The sequence below is a fragment of the Mya arenaria genome, chromosome 13 (assembly GCF_026914265.1).
Source record: "Mya arenaria isolate MELC-2E11 chromosome 13, ASM2691426v1".
Taxonomy (NCBI): domain Eukaryota; kingdom Metazoa; phylum Mollusca; class Bivalvia; order Myida; family Myidae; genus Mya; species Mya arenaria.
The window spans coordinates 48,189,836-48,213,333 of NC_069134.1; the positions used below are offsets into that span (position 1 = coordinate 48,189,836).

General features: G+C 37.1%; 1 protein-coding gene across 1 annotated transcript; it reads right to left on the bottom strand.

Moving 5' to 3' along the window:
- On the bottom strand, positions 1–23,449 carry LOC128215324 (QRFP-like peptide receptor). The gene is made up of 5 exons (XM_052922023.1): positions 23,134–23,449; positions 5,069–5,164; positions 3,373–3,505; positions 1,018–1,564; positions 1–657 (listed from the first exon to the last, which is right to left on the bottom strand). Exons 1-5 carry the CDS (start codon positions 23,447–23,449, stop codon positions 1–3), a joined length of 1,749 nt encoding a protein of 582 aa, XP_052777983.1.
- Between the last annotated feature and the right edge of the window lie 49 nt (positions 23,450–23,498).

A 23,498-nucleotide genomic window follows, 5' to 3' on the forward strand; every position in this document is an offset into this window, starting at 1 on the left:
CTATTGAACATTTACATTTGCTTCGATCTGAAGTTGGTTTATTTGATTGGAACTTTTGTTCCGTGAATCCGAGCAGGTATCATTAGAGTCAGATGTTGTGACAACAGCAATAGTCAACATGGGAATGTCATCGCTGTCTTTATTTCCGTCTCCCATGTTGTTAGCAGACGACACCTCCGCAGATTCCTCGTGAATCGCTTCCATACTGGCTGTCGGTGTTATTTTAGGCACAGGTACCAAAGAGTTATGTCGACTGCTCTCTTCGTTGATGGTGGTAGGGATACTGATTGTGGCCTCCATGAAAGCCTTTTTATGATAACTGGTGTTTACAATGTCGTTTTGTTCTTCGTTTGGTTCGATTATCCGTACGTCTGCGCAAATCGGTGATTTATTCTTGTCATTGTTTTTATGAATAAGATCTCTGTTTTCTTGTATTAGTTTGTCCTTGAAACTGTTCCGTGGACTTTGAGTGTAGTGTTGATATTGACCATTATGTCGATTCGAGGATGAATTTCGGGTGGATTTGTAACTTGTTCGTAGTGTTCCAGAAGAAGACTTCAAACTCGTGTTACTGGAGAGCCGCATACACCGCCGTCTGGTTAACGCTGTTGTTGTGGTGCCGGCGTTGTTTCGGGTACACCTTACTACCACGTTTTCCTGTCAAATATTGAATAATAGTTTTAAAGTTAGCTATTATAATTTAGTGTATGCTCTTTTGGTGGAATATTAATAAAATAACAACAAAATATAATTTTACTGCTGTTGACATTTAAGACCGCATTGTTATAATGAGTTATTTTCCGAACATTTACCATGACAATAAGGTGTTCATTTAAAATATTCACCTGTCTTTTCTTACAAAAGAAGTGGGTACAGGTGTCTTTATAAAGGGTTATGAAAAAACGTATATTGATTGTCACTGACGTCTCGTTAAAGGAAGTTCATTTAATAGAAAAAAATAATGCTGGAAAATGACCATTAACCGTTAAGACGCAACATGATATGGACATAACTCACCCTTCTGGTTTGTTTAAATGGTTTCTGTTTACATTTGAACATTCTGAATAGAACACCTCGAAAACTTTTGCTGGAACAAAAGTACAGGATTGGATTCAAGGCACTGTTTGAATGTCCAAGAAAGATAGTGTATGGTAAAGCCACCAAGAGTTTATTCTCCTCTGGGTGAAAGTCCAAGTACAGGCTCACTGTGTGGTACGGCAGCCAACAAACAGCGAATAAAACAGCCAGGGCAATTAACATTTTAGCAACGCGTTTACGGCCTTTCATGACTTGTTTGGCCAGACCTTGGCCAGTCTCGGACTCTGCTCGATGCAGGTCTTTGTCCTCTTTCCATAGCTCGCTGCCAATAGCGCCATAACAGACGCAGATCATTACACCCGGTATAATGTAGACCACCACAAACTGCGCTACATCGTACTGCTGACGGTGGTAATCCTCGCTCCATATCTCGCTGCAGAAATGAACGGGTTCCTCAGGAATTAGGTCCATCACGGATATCTGGCGAATGATGAACAGTGGTACCATTAGGATAATGGCGAGTATCCTGAAGAGAAAATGTTTCATTATTAAGAACTGGTGCTCCATTTTATGCCGCGTTCCCTGTAGGCATAAGGGTAAAGTGATAGGAAGGACACCGATAATATCAATAAAATTTCTGGTTAACGCACTATGCAGTATATACATGTACATACTAGAAAAAAATTGGATTGCCTTTTGCAACTTTTAACCAAACCCTTTTAATACTTCATAATTTTCATTGCGTAATGCCATAAATCTATATTTATCTGACTCATGCTTCACATTTCTGTGAATCTATATTTATCTGACTCATTCTTCACATTTCTGTGAATCTATATTTATCTGACTCATGCTTCACATTTCTGTTTACTGTCATTAAAGGGATTCGCTCATGTTTTTTATCTTAAATTATTTCCCGGTAATGCATCGAAAACACGCATTTTATCAATGTGTTACTATATAATATCCAAAACGCAGGGAAAACAATTTAAGTATAAAAAATACGTGTTTGGTGAGGTGCGAACCCACGCTGTTAAAGTAAAAATAAAGAGAAAACACAGCACTTTTACCTATTGGCCACGATGGTTTGCCATGTTTAACACTCCTTATGATTTCCTACGTTTTATTTCGTATTGAAAAAGTGCATTTTACAAACCATGAGCGAGTCCCTTTAATTATCACTGACACAAGTTGAAAACCATGGCCTTCCACACACACACACACACATATATAATTGTTGTGATTGTACAACTGGATAACAAATTAAAACCTAGTTCATGGTCCTCCACCATATTGGTTGATCTAGCTATCAAACCAATGCATCATATAAAACACCCCACTTACAAGCCTTTCAATACATCATATATATGCCATTGACGAGCATTACCATTAGTTGAAACACGCGCAATTATCAAAGTGCTATCTAAAATTGCCTTTAAGAGATTAAAAAGGAAAACATCAAAGTCAAAAGTTCATATAAAAGTGTTATTTTGTATACCCAAGCCGATGTTCTATATAAAGATGCATTTGAATCATTAAAGCAATAGTCACTGATTTCGCTTATTCTTTTCTACATTCAGAGTGGCTCTCATAAATGAAGTACTGTATATTCATTCAGAGTGGCTCTCATAAATGTAGTACTGTATATTCATTCAGAGTGGCTCTCATAAATGTAGTACTGTATATTCATTCAGAGTGGCTCTCATAAATGTAGTACTGTATATTCATGTCACATCCCTGGAGTGGCTCTCATAAATGTAGTACTGTATATTCATTCAGAGTTGCTCTCATAAATGTAGTACTGTATATTCATTCAGAGTGGCTCTCATAAATGTAGTACTGTATATTCATTCAGAGTGGCTCTCATAAATGTAGTACTGTATATTCATTCAGAGTGGCTCTCATAAATGTAGTACTGTCTATGCATGTCACATCCCTGGAACCTATTATTCTGAATAGATCTTAACGCGAATGACGTCAAGCATAATATGCTTGTCTGCCAATATAACGGTACAAAAATGTCCACCTCCGCAGACCTTAATCAAACCTTTGTTGCGTGTATCTTTTGTTTGGTTGTAAATAGTTAGCAAGCATATCTAACTAAACAATGTAATCGTGATTCCCTTTTCCCATTGTGGCTGACAAATCAGCTCAGGATAGGATTCTGGTTGACTGAAACTATCAATTCATGTGATTAACAGCGAATATATTGCGAATAGATTCAAGTGTCGACACTTTGTTGTGAATGTTAACGATTAAAAATATTAAACAACTTATTCTTTTAAGTTTTTGGACGATGTGTAATCAGTTTGTTATAATAAATATGTGACGTACCAGACAATCAGAAGCAGTTTTATGGCTGTTGCGTTCGTACTTAGTCTTCTGAAGACGAGTGGATGGCGAATGGCAAGGAAGCGGTCTACACTGAGTAACGCTATGGTAAATACACTCGCTGCAACGGTTACCCCTGAAAACGCCGGAAAACATTTATGCAATGTTATAATTACGTTCTTTCTTATTCCAGCGCAGTACTACACGACGTTTACGCTAACCAGTAAAATCAACACATTCGTGTCACCCCAAAAGCGGATTCGAACTGTCGCCGCGTAATTCTTGGGAGTGTAATTTATAGCTTCAATTGATCGGTCGAAGTAAACTCAATGCAAATTCTATACATGTACGGGAGCTTTGCAGGAATGTGAGTCCACCTCTTCAGTTGTTAGTTCCCCGTGTCAAAGTACTGTATACCAAGTTGCCATGGCTATAGTCGGTGTGTCTGGTGTGAGAAATCAATCGACAGGCTTTAGATGTTGCACTGAACATTCAGGTGATGGATTAGAGCTGACTTAATGCCACAATCATTTCATGCTTCCAAAGCTTAAACTGCTTGACTCTTTTGCAGACCGTGGTATAATGATGTATGATGAAATGTTTAATGGAATAAGCTCCATTTTCCCTTACCCTTATAAGCGAACAATAAAATACCTATGCCATTAGAATAAAAACCATCATTAGAATAAAAACCATCATTAGAATAAAAACCACAACAGGAATGTTGTTTTTGCATGGTGGCTTTATATAACAAAATTGGCCCCAAGAGCAAATATGTGCATGCCTATAGAATTACAAACTGGATATAAATTTACCACTGGGGCAAGTTTGCCCTGTGCCTTGAGGTAGGGTTTACCCTCAATAAGGAATTAGGTGCATGTATACACGCAAGACTGATGCGCCCTGGTGATTATAACGATTTTGACACGGGATTAAAGGAGATGTCCAGCATGAGGCAAATATTATAGGAGATAAGTTGTTGCCTCAAAAGTATTTATTAAATGAAATGGGGGGTTTAAAAGCTCGGTTAAATGTGTCTGAAACACAACTGAAAAGTTTTCATAGTTTGGCAAGTTCGAAGTAAACTGATCATTTTGGCAACCAAATCGTTAATTAAGATTTGTGAATATAAGGATACATGAAGGGGAACAACGCCAAAGAGCACGTGAATGTGCTGACACTTGCAACCCTCCATTTACAAAGATCAAACAACTTGAATCACTACACTCAATATATACCATCACCCAATGAAATAATAGACAAGATGTTGAAGTTGTTTCTGAATGCTACCAGTTCCTATATCTTTAATTTGATTTACCCAATCCGTAAATGTATACAATCGCAGAGAATTATATGATTTATTAACTGTAAATAAGTTGTTAGTTCAAAACCATGTGCAAAACATAGCCACGATAACGATAAAAACGAGTGGTAAGTGTCCACTCTATCAAAGCGTCAACACGAACAGACGAATTTGCGATAATTTCAAGATTTAGCGGTATTATTGTAGTTTCAAAGTAATCACACATGAAATAAGTATCGTTTCTGTTTCGGGTGATTATTTATAATTTATATTTTTAACAGTGTAAATCACATTGATAGGAATAAGTAGGAAACATCTTGCAGAAGCCGTATAATCTGATATCCATATACTGAAGGCTTTGATATGAAAAGAGGAAAACTAATTTGATATCGATACCTTGCAAGAATCCGGTGAGTTTGCACATGAACTCTCCATAAATCCATATTCTGTAAAGAGCCTGTCCAACAGCCACTGGGATACAGATTACTGTCACTGAAAGTAGATAGAGCCCTAGTAATATTTGGAAAAAAATTCACAAAAAAGAACATTTTCCATTTACTGCATACGTACATATTGTCTGAAAGGAAACAAATAAATAAACAGTTCGTCATGCGTAACCACTAAGGCGGTCACAGAAATAAGAAGACATTTATCTCATTATTTCTAAATAAATGTAAGATCTCAATTCATATTTTATTATTACTTCGGCATTTGCCTTTTTGATTCAACAAAAGATGAACACACTTCTATGTATTAGAACTGTGATGTACTAGTATTACCCACATCTGATTACTGTTCTTATGTTCATGCTTGAGGTTAGGGCAAGACGGTTCTTAGTATCACTGTTTTGCTTTCACCTTTATCATAAGTGCTGAACAATATCATGTCGTCCGTTCTGTCACGGTGTTAAATATTGCCACAGACCTATAAACTGGTAAACAGGTCCGTGATGTTGCGTGTTTCGTTTGCATTGATTTAATTCCATTCAGGGGCTTCTGTAAAGTACTTCTGCGAACAAAATTTATGTCAAAAAGTTCTATAAAAGATCCATGTATCTATCTGATCGAGATGTACAATACTATAACTTAAAACTTCTCGCTGAACATTAATATATATATTATAACAAAATCACTATCTTGATGTTACAAAAACTTCAAGAATCTCTTAGGTACTTCTAATTTTTTTCTTGTTCGTAATCCTAAGCATAACATATTTTCGTAATATTTTGTAACTCTTTCCTGACATCAACTATTAACATTTTGCCATATTCGGCCAATATGTAATAAAATACTTATCTCTAAGTTACAATTAATAGTTAAACGAAGTAGGAAATAATATTCGGACTTAACAGTATGTTGTGAACAAAAAAATCATATTCAGTCTTAAGCTGGATAATTCTCGATGGCTTTCATTTTAAACACAGGTTCAATACCCTTCATATACAAAATAATGGAATTTACAATTGTATTCTATTTCGAGCTGAGATCTTAAGTTATGAAACCAAGTTGAACACATATTGTTCTGGTACTCTTTGAGTTTAAATAGATTCGAAATTGTTTTTGAAGTCAATATCAAATACACACTTTCAAAACCGAGACTTTAAGAAAGTGGACATAGTAGAACACCAGATATTTCTTCTGCACTGGCATTTATTATTGTTAGCGGAAATATTGTAAAGCTTGGTTAATATTTAGGGGCTTAAATGAATATGGATTCTTATTTATTCTATCCCAGGCTATGTATATGCAAATTACTGACAATTTAATTGTTTTGAATCTATTAAAATAATTGTACATCTCCTCAACAATGAACTAACAATATAATTCATGAATTTTCAAAATTATTCACCGAATCAGAAAGATCCTTAATGGGTTAAGATGTCTTTGACATGGATTTGAAAGAACGAACAAATTCATTAATATTTATATCGTTAGCATTATTTTTTTCTTAAAATGTGTATGTATTGGTATGTTACCAAAATGTTCTAGCATTTGGCTTATTTACAGTTTGCATAAGCTAAATACATACGGTTGACTTTATTTTCGGCTTTTCATTCTACAGTTCTAGAATTAAAAAATACTATTCTGTGGTCATTTTTCAGAATACAATTCCATTATAAACACTGTCTTATGCCGCCTTAATGTTTTGTCAAACCAAGCAGATCTTTCTCCATCAAAAGAACTATCAAAATTGCAAGCATATTTGTTGTATGCCATGATGACATTTGTTTTTCTCAAAAACAGAAACATACCTCCATTTGCAAAGCAAACTAAATGTTAGAGTTGATAGCAATCTTGTTGAAACCTGCGTGAAGTTTATATATCTATGAAAACCTTGTTGAACTATTAAAACAGTTAAAAGGTTACCTATGACAACAACCGTTCAAGCAAAAAAAGAAGAAATAAACTGTATAGCTAAATTTTTCTTCCTTTAAACCCAGACAATAACAGGACATTATCAGGGCGTTCACTCTACCAGGAATTTCCTCTCAGCAGAATTAAGGCCGTTTTCATCAGAAGAAAACATGCATGTCTTCTTCTGATCTCGGCTTAAATTAGCTTTCCGGAAATGAATGTCAAGACAAATCGTGTTAAGCTTTTCCATTCTGGCATGTTGAGGTTAGTATAAGTTCTAGTTAAGTTTTAGAATTGAAGCGATTCTTTACTTTGGTCGTAACGAGTTTTGATATTGATTTCTATATTCAGTCAGCTCCAGCCCCAGCTTCGAGAATTTACATTATTTACTTACCGATATAGCGTCTTTCTAAGAAAATACAGTTAGATGGTCAAGGAATGTGTCAGTCAGTTATTTATAATATTGTGACATAAATTATATGAGATTTGCCTGAAGTTACGTTATCAAAATTAATCTGGTATCATACGACGTTTTGCATTGCAATTCATGCTGTAGAAATATTTCTTTTAGAAAATAATGTTAATCAACAAAATGCACAAGAGCTTTTAAAAATTGTGTAACATTAGTATTTTGGCAAAAGGTTTTTACTGCAATGCAGACAAATAAGTTGAGACTGAGATTTGACTCGAGTATTTTCGTGATACTTGGGCCAGGTAACATATTTTCTGACCGGATATGACACTTAATCCAATGCGATGAGGATTTTAAAAAGGCACATATGCTAACCTTATTTCATTGGGTAACTCATACGTCTGGTATGTGAGCAATTTTATTTTTAATTCTTACCAGACGTAACAAAAACCAAAAATGAGAAAAAGCACATGCATATTCTGGCAATATTTCATTAAAACGGTAGAAATCCTGGTTTCTTATATGTTTAACAATATACTCATGGTGCTCTACTGTGATCGGCCTTTGCCCGTTGTCCGTCGTCTGTTTCAACTTTTTCCTAAAAAAGGTCTTCCTCTCATGGAGCGTGTAACCGTGTAACCGTAAGGTTAAAACTTGGACAGAAGCATCAGGGCGTCAGAATGACAAATCTGAATGTTTACGTGCATATGCAAATGTATTGTTTTGTCGTTCTGGCGTGTTGGGTGTGACGCCATTGTATGCAGAAAATGTAATTAATTAGTGGGTTTTTTTTTTAAATATTGTGAATATTTTCAATGGGTCTAATTGTATTGGTCAAATGTGAAACTATTAAATAATCGCACTTTTGATCGTAAACTGACAATAATTCGTCTACTCCATGAAATAAATATACCAATAATAATTGTATCTAAAATAGGTTCAATTCCGAGAAGCTTTTAGGAAAGTGAGAAGAAGAGTAATTATCTATAATGCCCACTTGCTTAATACCATGCAAGAGGATATATGAGTGATATATGGTTCACATTTCAAAGCCCACCGCAAATTACATTTAAGTCACTAATTGAGATCTAAAAGGTTTTTTTGTTAAAATGTCTGTATTTTTTCGTTGTTGAAGAACATGATGGTTTAAGATTAAAAGCCTGATCATCTTGAAAATGAGTGATTAACTTAGCAGTATCACATCAATAATACAATAGAATCTACATGGACATGCCGTGTAGGTCTAAATTTGGCAGTATCACAACAATAGTATAATAGAAAGTATAAACATAGCAGGTTATTCATAAATATAGCAGTATCACATCAATATTACAATATAAAGTATAAACAAAAGCCGAGTAGCCATAAAGTTGGCAGTATCACATCAATATTACAATATAAAGTATAAACAAAAGCCGAGTAGCCATAAAGTTGGCAGTATCACATCAATATTACAATATAAAGTATAAACAAAAGCCGAGTAGCCATAAAGTTGGCAGTATCACATCAATTATTCAATAGAGAGTATAAAAAGAAATCGAGTAGCCATAAAGTTGGCAGTATCACATCATTTATTCAATAGAGAGTATAAAAAGAAATCGAGTAGCCATAAAGTTGGCAGTGTCACATCAATTATTCAATATGGAGTATAAAAAGAAATCGAGTAGCCATAAAGTTGGCAGTATCACATCAATAAAACAATAGAGAGTATAAACAGAAATCGAATAGCCATAAATTTGGCAGTATCACATCAATAATACAATATAAGGTATAAACAAAAGCCGAGTAGCCATACATTTGGCAGTACCACATCAATAATACAATAGAATCTACATGGGCAAGCCGAGTAGGCATAAATTTGGCACTATCACAATAATACAATAGAAAATATAAACAAAAGCAGGGTAGCCATAACTTGGCAGTATCACATCAATAATACACCAGAAACTACTGAGACTAGGTAAGTATCCATAAACTTGGCAGTGTTACATCAATAGTACATCATCACTCTGGTGTACGAGAATGTCGATAAGTATTATTATTATTATTAGGGATGGAAACCGGATACCAAATCGGTATCCGGATATTCATATCAAGTATTCGAATAATATCCGTATACTCGTATCAAATTGTTTTCATAATAAGTAAATTTCCTATTATATGTCACCCACCTTCTGTTATTTGACATAATTGTCCACTTGATTTATAATTCGTCATATGGCAATTTCACTTTTTCATTCATTCTTTCTCAGTCTTAATAATTTATTATATGTTGAATAATAGAGTCATAACGATGCTATTTCATCCGACGGCTAAATCTGTCAGCTCTGTAATAAACACATATAACAAAACTGAAATCGATGAGGTTTTGTACAATATGAAAATATCGTGAATAATCATAACATCAGAACAAAAATATCAAACCAAAATTCACTATAACAACTGCACTGCTACAGAGGGTAGGAGAGGTCTTGAGGTATTGTTGAGAGGCTATCACCCAAGATGTACATTGAACAACCTCACTACTACGGAAGGTGGGAGGGGTCTAGAGGTCTTGAGGTATTGTTGAGTGCCTTTCACCCAAGATGTACACTGAACAACTACACTACTACGGAAGGTGGGAGGGGTCTAGAGGTCTTGAGGTATTTTTGAGTGCCTCTCACCAAAGATGTACGCTGAACAACTACACTACTACGGAAGGTGGGAGGGGTCTAGAGGTCTTGAGGTATGGTTGAGTGCCTCTCACCCAAGATGTACACTGAGCAACTACACTACTACGGAAGGTGGGAGAGGTCTTGAGGTATGGTTGAGTGACTATCACCCAAGATGTACACTGAACAACTACACTGCTACAGAGGGTAAGAGAGGTCTTGAGGTATGGTTGAGTGGATATCACCCAAGATGTACACTGGATAACTACACTACTACAGAGGGTCAGAGAGGTCTAGAGGTATGGTTGAGTGGCTATCACCCAAGATGTACACTGAACAACTACACTGCTACAGAGGGTAAGAGAGGTCATGAGGTATGGTTGAGTGCCTCTCACCCAAGATGTACACTGAACAACTACACTACTACAGAGGGTAAGAGAGGTCTTGAGGTATGGTTGAGTGCCTCTCACCCAAGATGTACACTGAACAACTACACTACTACAGAGGGTAAGAGAGGTCTTGAGGTATGGCTGAGTGCCTCTCACCCAAGATGTACACTGAACAACTACACTGCTACAGAGGGTAAGAGAGGTCAAGTGGTATGGTTGAGTGGCTATCACCCAAGATGTACACTGAACAACTACACTGCTACAGAGGGTAAGAGAGGTCTAGAGGTATTGTTGAGTGGATATCACCCAAGATGTACACTGGATAACTACACTACTACAGAGGGTAAGAGAGGTCTAGAGGTATGGTTGAGTGGCTATCACCCAAGATGTACACTGGACAACTACACTGCTACAGAGGGTAAGAGAGGTCTTGAGGTATGGTTGAGTGGCTATCACCCAAGATGTACACTGGATAACTACACTACTACAGAGGGTAAGAGAGGTCTAGAGGTATGGTTGAGTGGCTATCACCCAAGATGTACACTGAACAACTACACTGCTACAGAGGGTAAGAGAGGTCTAGAGGTATGGTTGAGTGGCTATCACCCAAGATGTACACTGGACGACTACACTACTACAGAGGGTAAGAGAGGTCTAGAGGTATGGTTGAGTGGCTATCACCCAAGATGTACACTGGATAACTACACTACTACATAGGGTAAGAGTGGTCTTGAGGTATGGTTGAGTGGCTATCACCCAAGATGTACACTGAACAACTACACTGCTACAGAGGGTAAGAGAGGTCTTGATGTATTGTTAAGTGCCTCTCACCCAAGATGTACACTGAACAACTACACTACTACAGAGGGTAAGAGAGGTCTTGATGTATTGTTGAGTGCCTCTCACCCAAGATGTACACTGAACAACTACACTGCTACAGAGGGTGGGAGAGGTCTTGGGGTATGGTTGAGTGATTATCACCCATGATGTACACTAAACAACTACACTGCTACAGAGGGTAGGGGAGGTCTTGAGGTATGGTTGAGTGCCTCTCACCCAAGATGTACACTGAACAACTACACTGCTACAGAGGGTAAGAGAGGTCTAGAGGTATTGTTGAGTGGATATCACCCAAGATGTACACTGGATAACTACACTACTACAGAGGGTAAGAGAGGTCTAGAGGTATGGTTGAGTGGCTATCACCCAAGATGTACACTGGACAACTACACTGCTACAGAGGGTAAGAGAGGTCTTGAGGTATGGTTGAGTGGCTATCACCCAAGATGTACACTGAACAACTACACTGCTACAGAGGGTAAGAGAGGTCTAGAGGTATGGTTGAGTGGCTATCACCCAAGATGTACACTGGATAACTACACTACTACATAGGGTAAGAGATGTCTTGAGGTATGGTTGAGTGACTATCACCCAAGATGTACACTGAACAACTACACTGCTACAGAGGGTAAGAGAGGTCTAGAGGTATGGTTGAGTGGCTATCACCCAAGATGTACACTGAACAACTACACTGCTACAGAGGGTAAGAGAGGTCTTGATGTATTGTTGAGTGCCTCTCACCCAAGATGTACACTGAACAACTACACTACTACAGAGGGTAGGAGAGGTCTTGAGGTTTTGATGTATTGTTCAGTGACTATCACCCAAGATGTACACTGAAGAGCTACACTACTACAGAAGGTGTGAGGGGTCTAGTGGTTTTGTCGAGTGCCTCTCACCCAAGATGTACACTGAACAACTACACTGCTACAGAGGGTAAGAGAGGTCATGAGGTATTGTTGAGTGCCTCTCACAACAGATGTACATTGAACAACTACACTGCTACAGAGGGTAAGAGAGGTCATGAGGTATTGTTGAGTGCCTCTCACCACAGATGTACATTGAACAACTACACTGCTACAGAGGGTAAGAGAGGTCATGAGGTATGGTTGAGTGCCTCTCACCACAGATGTACATTGAACAACTACACTACTACAGAGGGTAAGAGAGGTCTAGAGGTATGGTTGAGTGGATATCACCCAAGATGTACACTGAACAACAACACTACTACAGAGGGTAAGAGAGTTCTAGAGGTATGGTTGAGCGGATATCACCCAAGAGGTACAATGGATAACTACACTACTACAGAGGGTAAGAGAGGTCTTGAGGTATGGTTGAGTGGCTATCACACAAGATGTACACTGGACAACAACACTACAACAGAGGGTAAGAGAGGTCTTGAGGTATGGTTGAGTGGCTATCACCCAAGATGTACACTGGATAACAAAACTACTACATAGGGTAAGACAGGTCTTGAGGTATGGTTGAGTGGCTATCACCCAAGATGTACACTGAACAACTACACTGCTACAGAGGGTAAGAGAGGTCCTACTACAGAGGGTAAGAGAGGTCTTGATGTATTGTTGAGTGCCTCTCACCCAAGATGTACACTGAACAACTACACTGCTACAGAGGGTGGGAGAGGTCTTGGGGTATGGTTGAGTGATTATCACCCATGATGTACACTAAACAACTACACTGCTACAGAGGGTAAGAGAGGTCTTGAGGTATGGTTGAGTGCCTCTCACCCAAGATGTACACTGAACAACTACACTACTACAGAGGGTAGGAGAGGTCTTGAGGTCTTGATGTATTGTTGAGTGACTATCACCCAAGATGTACACTGAAGAACTACACTACTACGGAAGGTGTGAGGGGTCTAGTGGTTGTGTCGAGTGCCTCTCACCCAAGATGTACACTGAACAACTACACTGCTACAGAGGGTAAGAGAGGTCATGAGGTATTGTTGAGTGCCTCTCACCACAGATGTACATTGAACAACTACACTGCTACAGAGGGTAAGAGAGGTCATGAGGTATTGTTGAGTGCCTCTCACCACAAATGTACATTGAACAACTACACTGCTACAGAGGGTAAGAGAGGTCATGAGGTATGGTTGAATGCTTCTCACCACAGATGTACATTGAACAACTACACTGCTACAGAGGGTCAGAGAGGTCATGAGGTATGGTTGAGTGGCTATCACCCAAGATGTAAACTAAACAACTACACTGCTACAGAGGGTAAGAGAGGTCATGAGGTATTGTTGAGTGCCTCTCACCACACATGTACATTGAACAACTACACTGCTACAGAGGGTAAGAGAGGTCATGAGGTATTGTTGAGTGCCTCTCACCACACATGTACATTGAACAACTACACTGCTACATAGGGTAAGAGAGGTCTGGAGGTATGGTTGAGTGCCTCTCACCACATATGTACATTGAACAACTACACTGCTACATAGGGTAAGAGAGGTCTAGAGGTATGGTTGAGTGCCTCTCACCACATATGTACATTGAACAACTACACTGCTACATAGGGTAGGAGAGGTATAGAGGTATGGTTCAGTGGCTATCACCCAAGATGTACATTGAACAACTACACTGTTACAGAGGGTAAGAGAGGTCTAGTGGTATTGTTGAGTGCCTCTCACCCAAGATGTACACTATAACAACCACACTACAACATTGGTCGAGAGGGGTATTGTGGTATTGTTTCCTGCCTCTCTCACTCAAGATGTAGACTATAACAACCACACTACTACAGACGGTGGGAGGGGTCTAGTAGTAGTGTTGTCTGCCTCTCTCCCTCATTATGTATACTATAACAACCACACTACTACAGACGGTGGGAGGGGTCTAGTGGTAATGTTGCCTGCCTCTCACACTCAAGATGTACACTATAACAACCACACTACTACAGACGGTGGGAGGGGTCTAGTGGTATTGTTGTCTGCCTCTCTCCCTCATTATGTATACTATAACAACCACACTACTACAGACGGTGGGAGGGGTCTAGTGGTAATGTTGCCTGCCTCTCACACTCAAGATGTACACTATAACAACCACACTACTACAGACGGTGGGAGGGGTCTAGTGGTAATGTTGCCTGCCTCTCTCCCTCAAGATGTACACTATAACAACCACACTACTACAGACGGTGGGAGGGGTCTTGTGGTATTGTTGCCTGCCTCTCTCACTCAAGATGTACACTATAACAACCACACTACTACAGACGGTGAGAGAGGTCTAGTGGTAATGTTGCCTGCCTCTCACCCTCAAGATGTACACTATAACAACCACACTACTACAGACGGTGGGAGGGGTCTAGTGGTATTGTTGCCTGCCTCTCACACTCAAGATGTATACTATAACAACCACACTACTACAGACGGTGGGAGGGGTCTAGTGGTATTGTTGTCTGCCTCTCTCCCTCAAGATGTACACTATAACAACCACACTACTACAGACGGTGGGAGGGGTCTAGTGGTATTGTTGCCTGCCTCTCACACTCAAGATGTATACTATAACAACCACACTACTACAGACGGTGGGAGGGGTCTAGTGGTATTGTTGCCTGCCTCTCTCCCTCAAGATGTATACTATAACAACCACACTACTACAGACGGTGGGAGGGGTCTTGTGGTATTGTTGTCTGCCTCTCTCACTCAAGATGTACACTATAACAACCACACTACTACAGACGGTGGGAGGGGTCTAGTGGTATTGTTGTCTGCCTCTCTCCCTCAAGATGTACACTATAACAACCACACTACTACAGACGGTGAGAGGGGTCTAGTGGTATTGTTGCCTGCCTCTCTCACTCAAGATGTACACTATAACAACCACACTACTACAGACGGTGGGAGGGGTCTAGTGGTATTGTTGCCTGCCTCTCTACCTCAAGATGTACACTATATCAACCACACTACTACAGTCGGTGAGAGGGGTCTTGTGGTATTGTTGCCTGCCTCTCACCCTCAAGATGTACGCTATAACAACCACACTACTACAGACGGTGGGAGGGGTCTAGTGGTATTGTTGCCTGCCTCTCTACCTCAAGATGTACACTATTACAACCACACTACTACAGTCGGTGAGAGGGGTCTTGTGGTATTGTTGTCTGCCTCTCTCCCTCAAGATGTACACTCTAACAACCACACTACTACAGACGGTGGGAGGGGTCTAGTGGTATTGTTATCTGCCTCTCTCCCTCAAGATGTACACTATAACAACCACACTACTTCAGACGGTGGGAGGGGTCTAGTGGTAATGTTGCCTGCCTCTCTCACTCAAGATGTACACTCTAACTTTCCCAAGTCCTCTCAGAAAAGGACACAGAACAAGTCTCTACCAAGGAAACGGAATCTAGGGTGAAGTTTGTCCGCTTTCAGATGTCTGCACAATCGAGCTAACATTTAGTAACCCTCAAGTGACTTTGTTTTCATAAAAATACAGTAGTCCTTATTAGTTATTCCGTTATATATCATGTGATAATTTTAATACGACTTTCGCGTGCAGTTTAAAAATAGATAACTTGCTTTCTCAAGCGCCTGTGCAATTGGCGCTTAAAAAGAAATAAAGTATACACACCACACCATAACTTTCATCATGGTTCCTGCTACAATTCTTACATAATCAGTCGACATCCGCAGACTCCACACTGAAAATGCTAATTACGAAATAATAGAGATGTTTGAGAACGCGTTAAAATTGACTGACATGCAACCTTTGAGTGTGCCTTACAAAAATTAGCCGTGTATGGAGTTAGGGTCTGGAAGACCTTGAATCAGATTGTCATCTCGTGCAAATCTGTCCATCCACTATAGAATATATAGGGAATTAGTTGATGGCGTCTTCTATATAATTACGCAATACTAAAATAGTTCATTCAATCACAACCAAGAACATGAGTACTGTCAATACTAAAATAGTTCATTCAATCACAACCAAGAACATGAGTACTGTCAATACAAAAATAGTTCATTCAATCACAACCAAGAACATGAGTACTGTCAATACTAAAATAGTTCATTCAGTCACAACCAAGAACATGAGTACTGTCAATACTAAAATTGTTCATTCAATCACAACCAAGAACATGAGTACTGTCAATACTAAAATTGTTCATTCAGTCACAACCAAGAACATGAGTACTGTCAATACTAAAATTGTTCATTTAATCACAACCAAGAACATGAGTACTGTCAATACTAAAATAGTTCATTCAATCACAACCAAGAACATGAGTACTGTCAATACTAAAATAGTTCATTCAGTCACAACCAAGAACATGAGTACTGTCAATACTAAAATTGTTCATTCAATCACAACCAAGAACATGAGTACTGTCAATACTAAAGTAGTTCATTCAATCACAACCAAGAACATGAGTACTGTCAATACTAAAATAGTTCATTCAGTCACAACCAAGAACATGAGTACTGTCAATACTAAAATAGTTCATTCAGTCACAACCAAGAACATGAGTACTGTCAATACTAAAATAGTTCATTCAGTCACAACCAAGAACATGAGTACTGTCAATACTAAAGTAGTTCATTCAATCACAACCAAGAACATGAGTACTGTCAATACTAAAATAGTTCATTCAATCACAACCAAGAACATGAGTACTGTCAATACTAAAATAGTTCATTCAATCACAACCAAGAACATGAGTACTGTCAATACTAAAACAGTTCATTCAATCACAACCAAGAACATGAGTACTGTCAATACTAAAACAGTTCATTCAATCACAACCAAGAACATGAGTACTGTCAATACTAAAATTGTTCATTCAGTCACAACCAAGAACATGAGTACTGTCAATACTAAAATAGTTCATTCAGTCACAACCAAGAACATGAGTACTGTCAATACTAAAACAGTTCATTCAATCACAACCAAGAACATGAGTACTGTCAATACTAAAATAGTTCATTCAGTCACAACCAAGAACATGAGTACTGTCAATACTAAAATAGTTCATTCAGTCACAACCAAGAACATGAGTACTGTCAATACTAAAACAGTTCATTCAATCACAACCAAGAACATGAGTACTGTCAATACTAAAGTAGTTCATTCAATCACAACCAAGAACATGAGTACTGTCAATACTAAAATAGTTCATTCAATCACAACCAAGAACATGAGTACTGTCAATACTAAAATAGTTCATTCAGTCACAACCAAGAACATGAGTACTGTCAATACTAAAACAGTTCATTCAATCACAACCAAGAACATGAGTACTGTCAATACTAAAACAGTTCATTCAATCACAACCAAGGACATGAGTACTGTCAATACTAAAACAGTTCATTCAGTCACAACCAAGAACATGAGTACTGTCAATACTAAAATAGTTCATTCAATCACAACCAAGAACATGAGTACTGTCAATACTAAAACAGTTCATTCAGTCACAACCAAGAACATGAGTACTGTCAATACTAAAATAGTTCATTCAGTCACAACCAAGAACATGAGTACTGTCAATACTAAAATAGTTCATTCAGTCACAACCAAGAACATGAGTACTGTCAATACTAAAACAGTTCATTCAATCACAACCAAGAACATGAGTACTGTCAATACTAAAACAGTTCATTCAATCACAACCAAGAACATGAGTACTGTCAATACTAAAATAGTTCATTCAATCACAACCAAGAACATGAGTACTGTCAATACTAAAACAGTTCATTCAGTCACAACCAAGAACATGAGTACTGTCAATACTAAAATAGTTCATTCAGTCACAACCAAGAACATGAGTACTGTCAATACTAAAATAGTTCATTCAATCACAACCAAGAACATGAGTACTGTCAATACTAAAACAGTTCATTCAGTCACAACCAAGAACATGAGTACTGTCAATACTAAAATAGTTCATTCAGTCACAACCAAGAACATGAGTACTGTCAATACTAAAATAGTTCATTCAATCACAACCAAGAACATGAGTACTGTCAATACTAAAACAGTTCATTCAGTCACAACCAAGAACATGAGTACTGTCAATACTAAAATAGTTCATTCAGTCACAACCAAGAACATGAGTACTGTCAATACTAAAACAGTTCATTCAATCACAACCAAGAACATGAGTACTGTCAATACTAAAACAGTTCATTCAATCACAACCAAGAACATGAGTACTGTCAATACTAAAATAGTTCATTCAATCACAACCAAGAACATGAGTACTGTCAATACTAAAACAGTTCATTCAATCACAACCAAGAACATGAGTACTGTCAATACTAAAACAGTTCATTCAGTCACAACCAAGAACATGAGTACTGTCAATACTAAAACAGTTCATTCAGTCACAACCAAGAACATGAGTACTGTCAATACTAAAATAGTTCATTCAATCACAACCAAGAACATGAGTACTGTCAATACTAAAACAGTTCATTCAATCACAACCAAGAACATGAGTACTGTCAATACTAAAACAGTTCATTCAGTCACAACCAAGAACATGAGTACTGTCAATACTAAAACAGTTCATTCAGTCACAACCAAGAACATGAGTACTGTCAATACTAAAATAGTTCATTCAGTCACAACCAAGAACATGAGTACTGTCAATACTAAAACAGTTCATTCAATCACAACCAAGGACATGAGTACTGTCAATACTAAAGTAGTTCATTCAATCACAACCAAGAACATGAGTACTGTCAATACTAAAATAGTTCATTCAGTCACAACCAAGAACATGAGTACTGTCAATACTAAAGTAGTTCATTCAATCACAACCAAGAACATGAGTACTGTCAATACTAAAATATTCCCATTCAATTACAACCAAATACATAATTACTGTTTTTATAAGTCGATTAATGAAGAGGATAGTTGATCGTTTTAGTTAGATGGTGAGATATCGATTATATTTCATACAGTGGTGTGACAACTTTCATCACGAGATGAAATATAATCGAAATCACACTTAAACAAACAATTATTTTGCTCGGCCTTGAACCTTGTGCCTTTATTCTGGATCTGGTTAGATGTAAGGCCACTCGGGATTGTATCTGTCGTTTGCATTGTATCAGTATTGTTTGGTTATGCGAAACCTTTTATTAAAATATGAGATTTTTTAGCATGTTCCCTGTCAATTGTACAGGCAATAGGTTTCGGAAATATAACGCTGTTGACAGTTTGACCCTGCGTTGTGTGCACTGACGTTTGATTTCGAAAACAAAACATCAAGAATTAACAGTGAAATGTATATCTAATTTAATTTAATTTATATAAACTACTGAAAAGCATTCATTACAAAGGAGTAATTTATTGAAGGTTGCCACTTCAGTTTTACTCTTCATTATAAGATATTGCATTATCAAATTCGAGTAAAACTGCTCCGTTAAAATACGCCTGTATTCAAGCGTCACGTAACGAATTATAAAGAACTGATCTATTAGAAGATATATCACATTTAATTCTGTTGAACATTTTTATGACGCTTTGACACGAAATAAATATGTTATATTGAAGTGAAATATAATCGATGTTGAAAGTGAGAGCACTCATTCTTTCATGCTTTTCGATGAAAAGTCTCGATGAGTTTTATCAGTGAAATAACAATAAAGAAAATATCAATTTGATATTTTCACTGCAAAATCAGGAGTGAAAATATCAACTTCAAGAAATACTATAAAAATCCATTGTAGTTATTTCCCCTTAGAAATTTAAAAAAGGTTGCAGAAGGCTAAATACTGCTTGGTTTGTCTGATTATTTTAGAAGTCAAACAGTCATTAGCTCTGTTAATTTAAAGTCAATTGTTAAAAGTAGACTGTATGACCAATTCTTGCAAAACTGGACTAGTACTGTTGATAGCTCTTCCAAATGTCTTGTATATAGAATGTTTAAGAGTAATCATTGTTTTGAAGATTATCTTGACTTGTTGCCTAGTAACCTTTGTAAAATACTTTGTAAATTTGGGACCACAAACCATTCTTTGCCAATTGAAAAAGGCAGGCATTTGAACATTGAGAGAAACCAAAGATTATGTCAGTTGTGTACTAAGAATGTTATTGGTGATAAATTTCACTACTTACTTGAATGTAACCATTTTTCAATCATGCGTAAAAAACTAATTGTTCCTTATTACATTCGTCATCCAATATCTTTTAAATTAGATGAACTTATGAACTGTTACAATAGACCTAAATTAATTCAGTTGGCATTGTTCTGTAAAATCATCTTACTGAAATTCAGATGACTCACTCTCCATACTCCGATTAACCAAAGATCTGTTGATGATTACAATACCATCCCATTGTGTCTTATCACTCCATATTTTCACTGATGTTGTTTAGTAAAGTTTCTTTTTTTGTGTTTGACATGTTTGTTCACTGATATTAATTAATATGTGTTTCATTGTTTTGTTATATCACATGCATATTATATGCCATGATGAATAAAAATTTGAACTTGCTATATTTGGTAATAAACGACCTACCGTTCATTAGATGATATGACAATCCTCTTTTTCAAACGTTTTCTTGAACTATGAAGCTGAATGTTCGATTATTTGTAGCTAAAGATCTTCAGCGTTATATAGTATTACCTTTTGGGACGTGTTCGCTGAAGAGAACGCTGTATCCAAACCCAACCAGAATTCGTGACATTTTTATGTCACGCTGACAAATGTCACGCTGTTATTTCACATAATTGTACAGACAAAATACTATATTATCTGGTAAATGAAGTAAAATGTAGTTCACAACCACATTCTCAAAACCAAATAACGCTTAATAGATTGGTGTTTAACTTTTATAATCCATCCGATAATAAACATTCCTTAATTAAGTCATAGTTGTGTTCAAATTTAATCACGTTATAACAATATTTCAGAAAATACTCACGTGACCTACATTTGACCGCACAAATGAAAAGTTTATTTTGCTGTTATTTTTCTATTTTAGATTATTAGAAATCGAACAGATAGCAAATTCGGACTATATGATTTGCTTTTCTTTATTTAAAGATGCACTCTCACAGATAGAACGCTTTGGCAAGTTTTTTTGTCTTGGAACGAGCCAATTTATGCATAGAAAACAGTGATTTATGACTGCTGACGAAAAATCAGATTGCAGATTTTATATTTAAGTTTTAAAAAATGATATTTTATGCATTTTTCTTAAACCGTTACTAATGCTTTTAGCCATAAAATATTAATTTTCGAACGCAAATATGAAACTCTATGATCTGATCCTTTCTAAGCAGTCTTATATCACTGGTTTGCTGTTATTTTCGCAAAAGTTGGTTCATTCCAAGACAAAAAAGTTGTCAAAACGGTAATTCTGTGAGAGTGCAGCTTTAATTTTATTTTAAACCTATCTGCAATTGGTTTCAACTAAATAAACAATGTGAAGCCAATGCTAAAATTAGAATCAACCGTCGTCACCACGGTCATGTGATTGCCGAGTCATTTAATTGGCGATCGACCTTTCAAATTTTTATTTATAACATGACGACGTTAATAAAAGTTCATTGATTAATTTTCATAAACTATTTGCACTAAAACGAGTGAATAATAAACTATGAAGAAAAACATCCGAGAACTTTCTCTCCGAACCGAAAATAGAAAATTAAAAACTACGTCATCAGCTATAATTTTGCGTGAGTGGCGTCCCATGGGTAGCGGCGTAGAAAACACTCTTTTGAATAAAGGGGGTATTTAAAAAAATCTACACTAAAATACTACTGATACTCAGTAAATAAGCATAAAAGAAACAGAAAATTTGTTGATTTCAGTGTTTTTCACTCGTGGCTTCGGGACTCGTGAAACTATGATTTTCTATGACACTCGTGACATAAAATACGATCTTATAATGAAATCAACAAATATCCTCTATACGTCTCATGAACGCGTGCAAGTGTCCTCACGTGCAACACATGTCTTACGACTTATTCATGTTGTTAACATCTACATGAATTTAATTTTGTATCTTTCAAATCACCTTCATTGTGACTTTTGTGAGCACCAATGCTATCATCGTCCTTGCAGTTGGTGTTTTTCTGTTTTACATGGAAGCGTGATTCGTATTTCATAATGTAGCTGATGTAGATATTAGTGTACATGTTCTTTCAATGACGTTAGTTTGGTTCTATTTATGACATTTTCATTAAAGCGTTCTTGTTAAAGCGTGGGCACTGGCAAACCAAACATGTAAATGAAATAATCATGCATGTATATTGTTCTGCCGTGCGAACCGTAACTATGACAAACGCATGTACAGCTAAAAATAGCGATTACATTTTTAATCCAATTTTATTTAAAAAAGGCGAGCTGTAATATACTTAAATAATTAGAATGATAAAAATAAGTCCATCGGTGGCCAAGTCATTGTCTAGTATTGTAGGTAAAGTTTTCAACATTAAATACTTCGATTCAACCTGTAATTGTGTTCGATGATTGTTGCTCAAACAACACTGACTCTAAGAACTAGGCGTATATTGTCAATTCAAATATGATAACGTGCAGTGCATACCAATATAAAAAAATCCTGAGTCTCTCTTGAATCTCTTGTGGAAGCGAATGTATTTAAACAACGTATTTTTGACTGTACCGCTTTTTGAAATGTAGTACTAGGAGATGAATTAAATTGGATTTGAAGAAATGCAGTTGACACAGAACAAATTGTCGTACCTTGAACAATTCAGTTATATTCACTCGCGTTACAATTTATTAAGTTAAATAGACTATTTTCCAAATGTCAAGTCAGTCGCTCATTAAGAGAACTTCCATTCACCATAACGGGTACATGTTGTATTTACTTACCAAACAGATCGGCTACCGCCAAGTTGCATAGGAACAGATTTGTTCCATTCTGTAAGCGTTTGTTTGTGCAGACGATATAGGCCAGCATTCCATTACCAATTATTCCAGCGAAAAATGCCGGGATATATAAAATCACAAGCAAAACCGTAACCCTACTGGGAAACATCCTGTAATCTAAAATATGGTCTTGTAATAGGTCTCGGACAATAGTCTGGTTTAATGTTTCATTTTCCGTCATATTTGTATAATTCGAGTTGTCAGCGTAACTAAACAATGCCTCGCCTGATGGCTCCGAGGCCAACGGCAATACATCCATTGTCAATTCAAAGAGAAACACATCCCACTAAGTATATTATATTTCGTGT